Below are 14,411 nucleotides of genomic sequence, written 5' to 3' on the forward strand. Positions count from 1 at the left end.
GCACTGATGTATAGCAGAGTGGCGCAGCGGAAGCGTGCTGGGCCCATAACCCAGAGGTCGATGGATCGAAACCATCCTCTGCTAACGCAGTATGAAGAAAGGACTCCACTGGCCTCATACATCAGGAATTGTCGGTTCGAGTCCCATCTGGGGTGATTTACAGCAGAGTGGCGCAGCGGAAGCGTGCTGGGCCCATAACCCAGAGGTCGATGGATCGAAACCATCCTCTGCTAACTGATTTTTTACCACTCTTTCACTGCAACTTGTATTAAATGGCGGTAAAATGATCCAACAGTGGTCATCTCAAATCATTGTGTGGCTTCTCGACAATGGTGCTTGGCTCATCAAATTTAATATTAGTTTTAATCTAATTAAGAATCGCAGCTTTGAGTCCAAGGCACTGATCTATAGCAGAGTGGCGCAGCGGAAGCGTGCTGGGCCCATAACCCAGAGGTCGATGGATCGAAACCATCCTCCGCTAACTGATTTTTTTGCACTCTTTCACCTCAACTTGTATTAAATGGCGGTAAAATTATCCAACGGTGATCATCTTAAATCATTGTGTAGCTTCTCGACAATGGTTCTCTGCCTTTCCATTGGCCTTTTAGGCTAGTGATTGTGGGTTTGAGTACTTGGCTGAGAACTAAAGGACATTTGCACAAATCCTTCAAAATGATCAAAACCACAGCAATTGCATGTAGAGGCCAGTTTCCTTGGTAACATTTCCAAGGCACGAAGACAAACCCAAGGTGAGCCACAGGGCTCTTTGGGCTCACTTTGGCAACGGTGGAGCCACGTAGAGACCCTGGAGCTGTGGTTCGGAAATTGACTAAATTTCTTAAGTCAGCAAACTGACGTTTTAAAATATTTGAAAAAGAAGTTGCAACTTTTTGACAATCGCACCCACACAAACACACAATAAAGTATGGATCTTAACTCAAGCCCTCTTTTTTGCAGTATTCAGTGGCAGAGTTTCAACTATGGATTTAAAGCTCCAAATACGGATTCAAAAAGGTAGTTGAGGCCATTTTACAGTTTGTGTATTAATGTGATTGTGCGCACTCACGTAGCTGGTCAAAGTGTGTCTGTAGGCCATCTGGTCCTGGGACTGAACACACCATACGAGCCTTTTGGAAGGTACTCCACTTGTTGACCAAACTTCTCTGGCCTCCGATGTCATTCTAAACACACAAACAACTGTCATTTACTTTAGGTAAGTCATCACTCATTCTCTCTCGTACTCACAATCCACTCAAAAGAATGCAGAAACTGGCCACTGGTTTATTTATCAACGCATTTCACGTAAACACACAACTCAACAGGCGCAGACACGCGTACTGAACAGCACGTACATACTTTATCTGTTAAGGCAAACGCATGTTTACATAAGCTACATACAGACAGTCTCTGATGTGAAACAAACACACACAAACCGGCCTTTATATCTCTCTCTGACAAACGCGCTTCATACCTTGCACACGCGTGCCACTCTGGAGTAGAGCACCTTCCCAGCAGCCCCTTCTGCCTCCTGAGCGCGCTCGGTGAAAAACACATAGACCTTATCATCTTCCGGGTTATCAGTTTCAGACAGCGGCGCTACCCGCACAAACTGGGCATCTGGAGAGAGAGAGACGGGTACAACAGAGTTTACCAACAGCAGAGAGAGTCAACGTTGTGTGGCCTGATAAAACACGTGCAGGAGGCCGTTTTAGAGCAAAAGACATTTAGTTCAGTCCAGGACAATCAGTATATACGGCATGAAGTCATATTGTTCAATAACTTGGCATCCAAGAAAACACTTCACTGCAGATATAGATGTCGAAACAGAACAGATATGCATTAAAAAAAAGCAGCTGTTCGATAAAGAATTCCATAACTGTTAGCATGTTAGCTGTCAGCAGGTGCTTGTGTGCCATGTGGAACACCAACATAACAAAGAAGGCAACATATACAAATCCTAAATAAAAAATGACTTACTATTACTTTAATAAGTCAAATTTAAATATTGATTTCTGACCATCTCAGGAATCTTGCAGGAGGAAAACTATGTACATGAGCAGACTTCTGTTGTGGCACGCAGCCACTAAGAAATCAGTCTTCAAAAGTAAGGAGTTCTCTTAGTTCTGCTACTCTCTTGACCTTTTCTTTGCACGTACCCTGCAGCCAGGTGGAGTCGTACTGCTCGCTGCGGATGACGCGGCGGCTGCCAAGACTACGGAAGAAGGCGGAGTCCCGGCTCATGAAGTCCGAGGTGATCCCAGCATACAGCTCTCCATCTGCACAGCACAACAAAAGCTTTAGGTGCTTTTTAGAGAAGACAACAAGATTATCAACCCGAAGTTCAGGTGTAGTCCAACATATTCTCACATGTTTTTGTTCAGATCACCTCCTTGCTGTGACTCAAGAATGTAGCTGAGGCGTCTCCAGCCCAAGCCAACTCAAAAACATCACTTTTGCTTTTCAACTTTTTATTTTTGTGCCACCTTTGCCCCATGTGACTACATCAACTCTTCACATTATTTCTAAAGGTGCATTTGACCATAAATGGTTCTGATCGTGTCACGGATCAGAGTCCCCAGATCAGATCAGCCAAAAGGGAGCAAATACGATACAAATTGCTCATATTTGCTAATTCACAGATATCTGTGTTTGTTTGATTATAGCAGCTGTCTAGAAGGCTCTGGATTATTTTTACTTTGCCTACGTCCCATAAACCATTTCAACTGCTCTGAAGTCTCCGGAAACTATTAAAAATTCCAAATGCTATCCTTCAACTTTGTCCTGACCTAAAGCCTCACCGACACTGTAGTTGTTGCTATGATGACCATTTGAGTTGTAGTTTCATGAAAAAGACTTACCAACAACATCGGAGGCGGTTTTCTGGAATGGATCGTAGGGACATTTCCCTTTCCCACACTCTGTCTGGCTGTAGGAGAGAGTCTGGTGCTCTGACTGGCAAAGAAAACAGCGCCAAAGGTCAGAGAGAGAGAAAATCAGCTTGACAGATGAACACAGACAGGAGAAAACAAGTTGTTTGGGCAGTCTCTTTAAACTCTCTCTAATTTATTCTGTAATTTATAAATGATTCCTACCTAACAAATAAGCAGAAAGACTTTTTCAGCCAGCTGACCTGGCCTGCACACACACACACACACACACACACACACACACACACACACACAGCGAGGGGCTGATTGAGAGTAATCAGGCTAAGTGGTGGGATTTCAAAATGTGTGAAGTCCAGTCTTAAACCAGCCAGCACCACCGGCCCCTCTAAGCACCACGTCTGAAACCCTCTCTGATCTCACACACCCTTTCATGGTATTAGCTGGTCCCTGACACACACACACACACACACCTAAACAATTGCAGGAATGCACAACCCTCCCCCATCTCTCCCACCCATATGTGTCTAAATCATGAGGCATGAATGACATGATGTGGAAGATTCACGCTCATATTATAAATGACATAAACATGTCAACCAAAGAATCTACAGTGACAAAGGGTGCATTGTCCATGTACGTCGGACAGGTGGCACAGTGTGGACCCTGGTAGATATGTGGGCATAGGGGAAGACACTACACGTGTATTTTAGCTGCTGGTGCTGAGAGCGAGTGCACTCATGCAGAACGGTGGGTGGCAGGTAACAGTATAACTTTAAAAAGTGGTGATTTTCTTTCTTCTTCTTCATGTTGATTATTCATTTATTTTGCATACGAGTGTGTATGAATTAAAAAAACGCAACGTTGATTGGTAAGTTAGCTTACTAAGGAGGTACAGCTGTTGGGATTTGATGGGAAAATACCAGTTACATATGAACATTGAACTGAACATGTTCCAAACGAGTTGTTTTGTCCCTGATCCAGATCTGAGTGCAGTGATATCTTGTTATTCAGATACATATTTACAAAAAACTGCAGATTCAATGTGTCTGACACACTGAAATAACTGTTGTAGTTTCTAGTTCTAAATCTGGCTTCTTATTTTTCGTGACTACTTGATCGTAGACGTTTACAGTACTAATACGATAGGAATAGAATATCATCTTGGGGAATGTGACTCCTGCAACGAGGTCACGTAATCATAGACAGACATATCACAACTACAGAAACAATAGTAACTGCTGGTTAAGCATTATTTGTGTGTGGATATGTGTGCTTGCAGAAATACCTGTTGGAAGACGCGGGTAGCTATGAAAGCACATCGGGGGTTGAAGGCTCCAGTGCCACAAACGTACAGGTGAGTCTGATTAAAAGTCTGCAGAACTCGCAGGAAGTTAGCACACTCCAACTGAACAGATACACACACACACACACACACACACACACACACACAGGGAGCACAGTGTGAGGAATAATAATAGACATCTAAAGTACTTTGTGATACTGGTTTATTTCATATAAAATGTAGTGGTTCTTTTACGTTAAGTGGTTGAATTTGTATCCCCTTGTAACAATAGCGAAAAAAAACTAACAGCAAAAGGAGCCGTGTTGAAATTAGTTGAAAACAAATATTCAAAAATATGAATTGGATGTTTCTTGTTACTATCTGTTGTGCATGGGAATAACCCGAGTTTTGTTTTGTTGTCTGAATGCATCCAGCTCACCCACATCTCCATATTCTCGCCGGCGTCAGCACAACGAGAGTGTTGTGTGTGAGAATATGACATCGCAGCTCACAGCGAAGAAACGCTGCTTAGCTCAAAACGACCTGAGGTGTGAGGCACCGATTTGATCTGACTTTAAAACCATACAGACGTTACAATGGTATGATGTTGTCTGGCTTATGCAATCTAGTGCGTGTGTGTGTGTGTCGTGAGAAGATGTCTGGACTCACCTCTGGATCCTTCCCAGCCATGAGACACTCTTGGACTCGGTCTGGACTGGCGGGCCAGTATAGCTACCAAGGGCAGGAGAGATAAAGCAAACAGAGAGGGAGGGAGATTAAAGTTAATCACTGCTGGTCTAAATGACAGATAAAAGGCCTGTGGGATTGGCAGGTGCTTGACGAGGAAGCGAGGCGGCGAGAGTTTAGATGACAGCAGGCAGGAGGAGAAGCGGGAGGATTTAATAGCTCTTGCGCAGCAGCTCCAGGGAGGAGAAAGTTAAAACAACCCGGGCAGCACTGCTGAGTCCTATTGATGAGTCGGGCTGTCAGAGCAGCAGTGTTGGTGGAAACATGACTAATTAATCCACCATTAGACTGTGACTACACGCTTTAGCTGCAGTTACATTTCCGCAATAACTCAACTGGTTCAATAAGTTTGGTAAAGCAATCAGTTGGTTTTCTTAGGATCTGCAAAGCATTCGAACGCTGTCATTCGGAAACATTTGGTTTTTAGAATATAATTAATGTGGTTACACACATTTTTGTTGGACTTGACATACTGAAGAAGAATAACATTGTGTGCCTATTATTTATCCGGCTAGGAAGCAAATATATTGGCTAATTTGCCTTTTGTCGTTTTTAACTGTCTGAATCAAATCAATAGGTGGTTGAAAACCCAGTCGCATTTACTCCGTGCCTGTTTAGTTCAGCTTTGTGTGTGTGTGTGTGTGTGTGTGTGTGTGTGTGTGTGTGTGTGTGTGTGTGTGTGTGTGTGTCTTTGGCTTTGTTCAACCTAAAATACATAATTTTAATGAGAAAATAGCCAGCGGATTAATTTAAACCTGAACGCATTGAGTACATAATAATAAAAAAACACACTGTGGGGATTATTCCACTGCTTTCATGTCAAGCCACTAAGAAAGGAAATAACAGATGATGAGGCAGAGAGAGTGTGTGTGTGTGGCTTGGTGTAAAATGCCAGCAACATGACTAATACTTAATACTTCTTTGGGTCTCTCGTTGCCTCAGAGACCGGAGCGGGAAAACTGAGATTGAAACGATTAGATTAGAGATCGTCCTCACTGTAAAGTTTAATGAAGTAAATGCAGGGACTTAACTTTAACGTTTTAGTTCACATCGCAAGTGTTATCAGCATTAATAGTGTAATAAGACAAGTTCTCTGCATCAATATATAGGCCCTAGTAGACAAATCTGGGAAATGTGACACTAATAATGTCAACTGATGGTTTAAGGAAACAATTTATTCTGGATGTCCGGTAATTGTTCCCCGAGGTGGTCGCTCCCGCGGAGCCCTCCGCAGAGCCGAGACCATCAGATTAGATTAGAGACCACGTTCCCCCTTATCTCCAAATACCACACACTGACAGGAACATGGACCACCACTAAAGGATTCTCACCAGGTAAAGGCTTCGGTAAATGAGAATCCCCCCCCTCTGTGAAGAGCGTGCTGGTTGTCAGGAGTATGAAATATAGAAATCAATGGCAGGAAAAAAAGGAAATAGTCAAACGGAAAAAAAGAGTCGAGGAACGACTAATGTCTGTGCTGCGGTTGGGAAAAGGAAAGGAATGAAATGGTAACAAAAGAAGTAGCGAGGATGAATAAAATACAAATGTGCAACACAGAGCCACAAACACACTCCACCCCTCGGTGACCCTTTGTGTAATGTGCGCTGCCAGCTGTAGACTCACACAGAAAGAATGCCTTGAGGGTTTTTGGCCGGATCAAAGAAAAGCGCGTGTGAACCGAGTCACGTTTGGCACTCTGCCCTGAACCGGGACGGAGCAGAGGAACCGGGTTACGTGTCCATCTCTCTGTGCCAAAATCACTTTTATTGAGACAGCAACGCTGTGTGTGTGTGTGTGTATACAAGTATTTGTCAGGCTTTAATCATGATGAAGAAAAAGTAGGAGTAAGTTTGTCTCGAACCTGCGAGAAACGTTGAATGTCAGCAGCAGGGAAATAAAATGTAGGGAATGTGGCACCGTGACTGGTTTTAACACCACAAGGGAAAAGGTGCGCATGAGCTGGAAGAGCATAAACAGACTATAAATACTGAATGCACAAATATATTACTGTACAGCCAGCATGGAGCTGGAGTTATGAGTCGACTATGACTATCTCTCCTCTTGCTGGCCGACTGCCCGGCTGAGTGGGTGGCTGGCCAGCTTGACTGCTGCCTGCCTGTCTGCCTACCTGTCTGTCTGTCAGTCAGTCTGTCTGTCGGTGTCTCTGAGGCGCCTGCGTGCACGTCTGACAGATGAGGGTATTGATTTGATCCGACGGGGCAGAGTTGTGAGGGTGCAGCGTGGTCGCTGTCCTTGCCGTGACCCTGAAGCCCCGTTAACCAATTTCGTTGGTCACTGATGTTTTTTCAATTTAAACTGTTTTCCACTCAGATTTTCTGTCTCTGTGTTACTTGCTGCGGGTTCTTGACAGGGGCTCCTGTGAAGACCCCGATGTGAGAAACGCCGTGTAATTCGTGGCATTGCAGGAATCGATCCAGCTGGATCCGGGCGGGGCCGAGCCGGGGCTGCGCCTCAGGGGTTTTACGCTTCATGTTGTCGATGCCACAAAATGCCCGTTATTACACACCAAAAATGCGCTGAGGGAAATTGAATATTTCATGGACAGTCCACACGCATTTCGTTGTGTCTCTTGGTTAAGAATACATGTGGCGTGCAGGTGATCCGTCTCTGCCTTTGTTCATAACTCCATCCAACTTCTGGCTGTTCTTCTTTAAAAGCTCAGTCAGTCTCCAGCGCCTACACAAGTTCCCTCTGCTGCTCGGCTGATAGCCTGGACAACAGTGGAGGTAGGAATGTGTGAAATGTGCCGAAATAGTTTGTGATCCGACTGGACCTCATGACTTTGTTTTCTATCTATCTGGAAGTAACAACAATGAATCAACAAAAGGTTTATTCAGGGTGTCTGAGTCGTGGTTTGGAGTACAAATAAGCCTCAAGTGTTTTGTTTAGACCTCTAGCACGCGCTCGCATTCTACAACCAACCAACACATTTGGACAGACAAAGTGGGTGAGAGGAAAGTATTGTAATTTCACTTTGAGGAAGAAAAGTTGTGCATTTCTGTAGTAAGAGTTGGGAATTAGAGGGAGATAAGCGATCGGAGGGTGGGACTTCCTCTTCCTCCTATCATCAGCAATTAGTCCTATCAAAGCCCCGACACAGGAGTTATCTGAATCCGCTGCGTTGGCTTTGGTGGTTACGTGTTTATTATGTTTTCTATCTCCAGGCGTTCATCAAGGATGAACTTGTACGCTGTGTGTTTGTGTCGTACAGCACAGAGTGTGTGTATGCGTCTCTAACCTTGCGTGGGTTCTGCGTTATGTCGTCCAGGCTGGTAGACAGCAGGTTGTCTTTCATGGCCACGTAGAGACGCTTCCCGTCTTCGTCGGGCAGAAGGGAGTGCAGGTCCCCGGCCACCAGGGGCAGCGTCAGCAGGCGCCCGTTCTGAATGAGCTCTGAAAGAGGAGAGGAAGACAACGCAGAAGGATTTACCTTCAGCGAATGTTGACGAAGGGCTTGTTCGGTTTTGGAAGAGGACCTGCGGGGAATGAAAATAAAATGCACTTTCTAGACAGTTGAATGAGTGTGAATGTGCAAACTGATTCTGATTCTGCTACTGACTGTCGTGTCTGTGCAAATGTGAGAATGACATCATTCTCACATTTGCACAGATCATTTTCTTCTTTTTTTCCAAATGCCCACGATGTTTAAGTGGTGGATGTTCAGAGCTTTTGAGCAGAGCTCAGAAGAAAAATGTTTCAACCGACAAACATTGAGATAAACTGTCATGTTGGTCAAGGACACACGCCGGCGTTATCTACCACATGGACAATCGTCTGTTGTTTGTCTCGCAGCTTCACATCTGTTATCACGCCGGACACCCAAACCAAACAAAATAAACTGTAACGTATCTTATGCGAATAGCAAACGCACACATGCACACACAGTTACAGACCAACATCTCCGCACAGATTTTACGGTAACGGGCGATTCTGAAACCACAGATAACAAGCGCGCAGCTTGAGTGTTTTTTAAATGATTACTCTGTTGCTCCGTGTAAACTATGGAAGAATCGCAGGTCCATCTGTCTTGTGTTAACATTCATATTTGAACCGCCAAGAGTTCTTCAGTGGATTGGACTTGGCATCGGCACACAAAGCTAAAACATATAGACCTGAAAGCAGCACCAGGCATGGCTTCACACGTTGGCAGCTGTAAATAGCAGTGAGAGGCAGAGACAGAGCTCGTAAAACACAGTTTAAACTTTAAAATGCAGAAGGCAGGGCAGCAGGGAAGTGGAGAAGGTGGTGGTGCGATGTTGTTGGTAGAATGATACCAACAGGACAAGAGGCAGAGGAGCTACTTTTCCAATCAAACCTTAAGGGCAAATTAACATACAATGTTGTGTATTGGAGCCTTAGCACACAATATTGCTTCACTCAGGGCTGGATTTAAAGAAGCTCTGAAAGATTTATCATCTTCCACTGCGTCAGCTCGCTCTTATTATAAGATAATTTATGACGTTGTTATCGTTGGGCTCTCAAAAAGCCAAATACGGATTGAGAACAAAGACCATGAAATCTGGTCGATATTACTAACAATATCTTCCAGCATGAGCATCTTTGCTAAAGGATAAATCATTCAAACGTAGAAGCCGTCCCTCTCTGACTTACTCAGGAGACAACGAATAAAAGGCATGGAAGAGAAATTCACTGATTTCTGAAAACCAACGTATGTAAGGATCAACAGCAAAAGTAAACAGTGAGAGAAAAGTAGGTAAAGTCCTTTTGACGACGCTCTCGGCGCTTCGTCCGGACTGATAAAATGTAAAGGACTAAAGGGTTAAACAATACAAAGTTCTTCTCACGGTACCTCTGCTCTGTTCACCACATTTACAACCCAACCAACAAAGATCCATCAAAATACAAATGCCGTTGCTGACACATCGCTCTGGCTTCCCCTCATTCTACAAATGAGCCACACAGCCTCTCCTCTCCAAACACATGGCAATTATCTCAACCATGGCTGACTAAACAGATGTGGGATCTAAGAGAGAAAGTAATGAATGACTCTCGATACCTTCAGCACCCTGCTGTATCTGTTCTTTATATGGCACACGCCAGTTGGCAGTTGGGTTTAGTATAAAACGGGGAGAAAAAACAGGCGTTGGTTGAGAAGAGTCAAGAAGAGATGAAGCGACTTCTAGATGAATAAAATGTGTCTAGAGGTGAACAGCGGCGGAAGTGGGGAGAAGTGGGACACTGTTGAAGTGCTGGAGCCTTTTTAAACCCGAGCGACTAAGAATTAAATGAGACGAGACTGCTAAGAAGTGCCGTGAAATCATAACAGACTGCACATGAAATACAAAGTCAAAGAGACGGACGGCGGATTCACTCTGAACACACTTGAGTGTGTTCAAATGAGCAGTCAGTGTGTTTACATGATGGTATAATTGGAATCTCTGCTTAGTCGGACTATGCTGTCTTTCGGGGCAAGTGCTATTATCCCAATATACATGGCAGTGAATAAATCGAATCATTGGCCGAAAGCATGTCATACCCGATACGATAGGTGGCGCTGTTTTCATTACAACTAGTTGTGAAACAGCCATTTCCGCTTGACCGCTTCACCACTACCAACAACAACCAACAACAACAAGATCAACATTAGGAGAAAGATGGCGAGCGGAGAGCAAGGTGAAGCTACATCCCTCTACTATGTGTGCATGATGTTAATAGGAGCACAGCGAATGCGAATGGCGCTATCGGCTGATTTGATAACGGAGAGAAGACGCCGTCGGGATCTCAAGCATCCGCAAAGACGCAACGTCCAGTTCCTCATCCGATTCACCGTTACATGCTGCAATAGTCGAACTATCAACTGGATCGGATGGAGTTACCCAGGGGTGTTAGTCGGATCGTAGTCGGACCGCACATAGTCGGACAAAGGTGTTTACACGAAACGGATCATTCGATTTCAGTCCGACTAAGCCAGTTATTCCAATCCATGTAACCACGCTGACTGAAAAATAAGACCATTCAGACCCCTGAGAGAGCAGGACTCTATGCTCCTCTCAGATAAACCCCACTTACATCTGGACCAAACTGCACAATAACCACTGCGAGCTGAAGAAGGAGTCTGTGGAGGTAAATACCAACAGGTAATCTATAATACTCCCAATACCTCATTTCAGCTCCACACAATCCAACGGATGTGGATTTTCTCCCTCTGGTAACTAAAGATGCCACCAAATGTTCAGACATGTCTTCAGAAGCCCCTGAGTAAAGTAACAGCGGGTGCTGCAATCACGTGTTCTACAGCCTGAGTTCCTTTAGTCTAATTCAGAACCGCCGTCACACAAAGAGAGTGCGGGAAAGTCCATCAGGCTTCACTAAATGTGCAGGGAATTAAATCTGATTTGTTTGAATCACATCCGATTCATCAAACATCAAAGTGTTTAACATTGGTGGGGTGACAGGTTCCCCCCCACTCGGCCCAATTACCAAGCTCCATGCTGTGAGCCCATGTGACTTTTGTTTACAGCTCCTATCCGCCGTTTAATTATGCAATCTGAACAGAACCAAATATTACAAGTCGGCTTTTCTTTTGGGAAAAATCAAACTTTGCTGAATTCTCTGTCCATAGTATTTAACTATACTTTTTGGAAGCCTTTCCATCTGCATTTTCCCACCGTGCGCCTAAAAGCAATGAGTAATTGTGAGTGGGGTAAAATAGGGCGGAGGAGGAAGAGAGTACGGGAAAAATGACACGGCAACGTGACAACAACGGGAAAACGGCCTGATGGGTGAAGACAGCTGCGAGATGAGAATAGGCAAAATGTCAAAATATGACACGATGATAGACAGGTGAGGAGAGAATGGGGTCTTGGGGCGGAGGAGAGCAAAAGGGGAGAACAGAGGCAAAGACATCTTGATTGATGAAAAAATTAATACATATTGATGGACAATGATAATGGATGAGCAGCAAGGGGGGAGGGATGGGGATTTGGCAGGAAAGGTCAATGAGGATAGAAGACAGAGCTCCTGCAAAAACCATGTTGCGATGACAGGGCCTGGGGGGGGAGAAGGATGAAGGCGAAGCGCATAGGAGAGCGTGAGGGGAAAGTATATTGTATTAAGAGAGTAAAGAGCGATAGACAGACAGGTGGATTGAGGAGGAGGAGGAGCACAGAGGATTGGCAGATGAAAAATGATGCAAAAGTGAGGGGGAATAGGAAATGATGACAGGGTGAGAAATGATAATTGGACCGACGGAGAAGAGAGGAGTAAACAAAAATGTCAGAGAAGAAGAGGAAAAATGAAAGGCATAGCCCCGAGGGAAGAGGAGGGGAAAAAATGGCGGATGAAGATGCTGGCAACTGCAATGAGGGCAAAAAGTCAGACGGAAAAAACACCAGAGATGGACGAGCGCAGAGGAAATAGGAGGAGAGTAAGGAGAGAGGAAGGCATGGCTCCATGGAAACAAGGAGAGATCTCCTGAGAAAGAGAAACAATTACAGGAGAAGAAGAAAGCTCTGCAAACTAAAGGCACATCAAAAAGAAATAGTTTAGCGCGGTGGGAAATGCCTGCTGATTAGCTACAGGGTGCTTTGTTACTCAGCCATTGGGCAGGGAGGCAAATTGTTCAGCCTCACTCCGATTTGGGCTTCATTAGTCCCGGCGGGTGCATCAGCAGCACAATGAAGTCAACAGAATCGTAGCAATTCTGTTGTTTTTTTGTCAAATGCTTGTTTGGCTCAAGCAGCGTCTCCGAAAAACCCCAAACTCCCCAATTCACACTTGAAATGATGGAAGCAAAACCATCGCTGCACATCATCGACCGACAGAGACAAATGTCAGATAACAATCCATTGTTCACTCTGACATTATTGTATCGTTTCACTCATCCTTCCTCCACAAACCCAACCTGCTGTATGAAGGACGTGCAGGGAGCCTTGGCGATGTAACTCGGATACTTGGGAGACTATTGGGACTGTTTCTTAAAAGTGATTCTTCTAAAAACCTCATATTTTATGAGTCTCGCTGAGCAGCCAGCTGGAGTTAGCATGCAATCAGGCCGCCATCAACTTCATCATTTGTACTTTACAACAGGCTTCGATATTGTCTCATTGACATCCCCGTCCTCCTGATATCAGGACGGAAAGGAAAACGTCTTCCTGCCGGTGGACCTTTTCCACCTCATTCTGAGTGATAAAGAGCAGAGCCGTAACTGAAACAGCAGACTTAATTGCAATGGTGTGATTATGATTGTTGTAACAACAACACCTGCTCTTTCTCTGCTGTGAAACGTCTTTTGTGTAGAGAGTCTGACAGCAGACATTTGAAGACGAGACGTTTGCGTCACCCTCTTTACGGGGAATCTAACTCCTGGTGGAATTCGTGGCTTAATTTGCCCACTGAAGCGTCGGGCACTTTATCTGAATTACAGTGTGCGTGCCACATGACCTCACTTAATTCAATAAAACGTGAAATCACCTCTGCAGTGGAAACACCAGAGACATTCAGCGTCTGTCAGCATCACCAGATCTTATTGGCCCAGACATGCTGAAATCTGGTTTGCACCCTCACTTTAGAGGGCCTTAAATCAGCATTATCGCTGAGAGGATGACATGCAGAACAAGAGAATGGGGAACCGAGAGTGGTTTTGTAAACACACACACACACACGCACACAAATCTCATGGTTTGGATACAAATTCTTCATACTTTACTAACCATCACACATAAACAGAATTTTTAGAATTTTTCGATCTCCTAACTTGACTCAACGATGAATGACTCTTATTCAGTATGAAAACACACATTCCTTTCTCCATCATGCACGCACGCACACACACACACACACACACACACACACACACACACACCCCTGCCTGAGTCGAGGAGCACCAGCTGCACCCACCCCACCCTCACTCTTGGGACAGTTGCCTTGGAAACAGCAACCATGCCGACATAATTTGTGAGGGGGGTGTGTGGTGTGTTGAGGGGTGCCTCTTGGCCTTGCCCCCCCCACCACCACACACACACACACACACACACACACACCTCTAATGCCTCACAAAAACACAGATGAATGATTTGGTCCGCGCCGCTCATCAACGTTTTGGCTAAAATACAGACTTTGAAATAATGGCGTGTTTTTGTAAGACATCAACGCTATTTAGTTAATGGGGGTGGGGGGGGGGCACACACATACATACACAAACACAGACTCACATTCATTCATTCACCATCAACCACACACATTTCCAGGTACTTCAGGATACAAAGAGCGCTATCTGTGCTCCGCCGCTTGGCTTTCTATCACGACCGACATTCAACAACACTCCTGCCAAGATTAAATAAATCATCGTACTTTACACAACACGGTCGATGCAGGTCAACCAATTCAAGCCAGTGCCCCCTAACTTCTGAGTGAACGCTTTTTATATACGTTTAGAAGAATGTGATTATAAGTTGAAGTGTGAGTTCCATTTTCAGCAGTTGTCTGTGTCGATTTTATCGACGCAGCAGTTT

General features: G+C 44.7%; 1 protein-coding gene across 2 annotated transcripts in view; it reads right to left on the minus strand.

The window, feature by feature from the left end:
- The window catches only part of sema3h (sema domain, immunoglobulin domain (Ig), short basic domain, secreted, (semaphorin) 3H), a 124,074-nt gene that overhangs the window by 99,439 nt on the left and 10,224 nt on the right, over positions 1-14,411 (minus strand). For both annotated transcript variants that reach the window (XM_040193327.2, XM_040193326.2), the window contains exons 2-8: positions 8,177-8,331; positions 4,840-4,902; positions 4,174-4,293; positions 2,859-2,952; positions 2,157-2,276; positions 1,472-1,617; positions 1,067-1,181 (exon numbers count right to left, since the gene is read on the minus strand). In XM_040193327.2, the coding sequence (XP_040049261.2) occupies positions 1,067-1,181; positions 1,472-1,617; positions 2,157-2,276; positions 2,859-2,952; positions 4,174-4,293; positions 4,840-4,902; positions 8,177-8,331 (813 nt within the window). The remainder of the gene's footprint in view (positions 1-1,066; positions 1,182-1,471; positions 1,618-2,156; positions 2,277-2,858; positions 2,953-4,173; positions 4,294-4,839; positions 4,903-8,176; positions 8,332-14,411) is intronic.

This window comes from Gasterosteus aculeatus, chromosome 2, assembly GCF_964276395.1.
Source record: "Gasterosteus aculeatus chromosome 2, fGasAcu3.hap1.1, whole genome shotgun sequence".
Taxonomy (NCBI): domain Eukaryota; kingdom Metazoa; phylum Chordata; class Actinopteri; order Perciformes; family Gasterosteidae; genus Gasterosteus; species Gasterosteus aculeatus.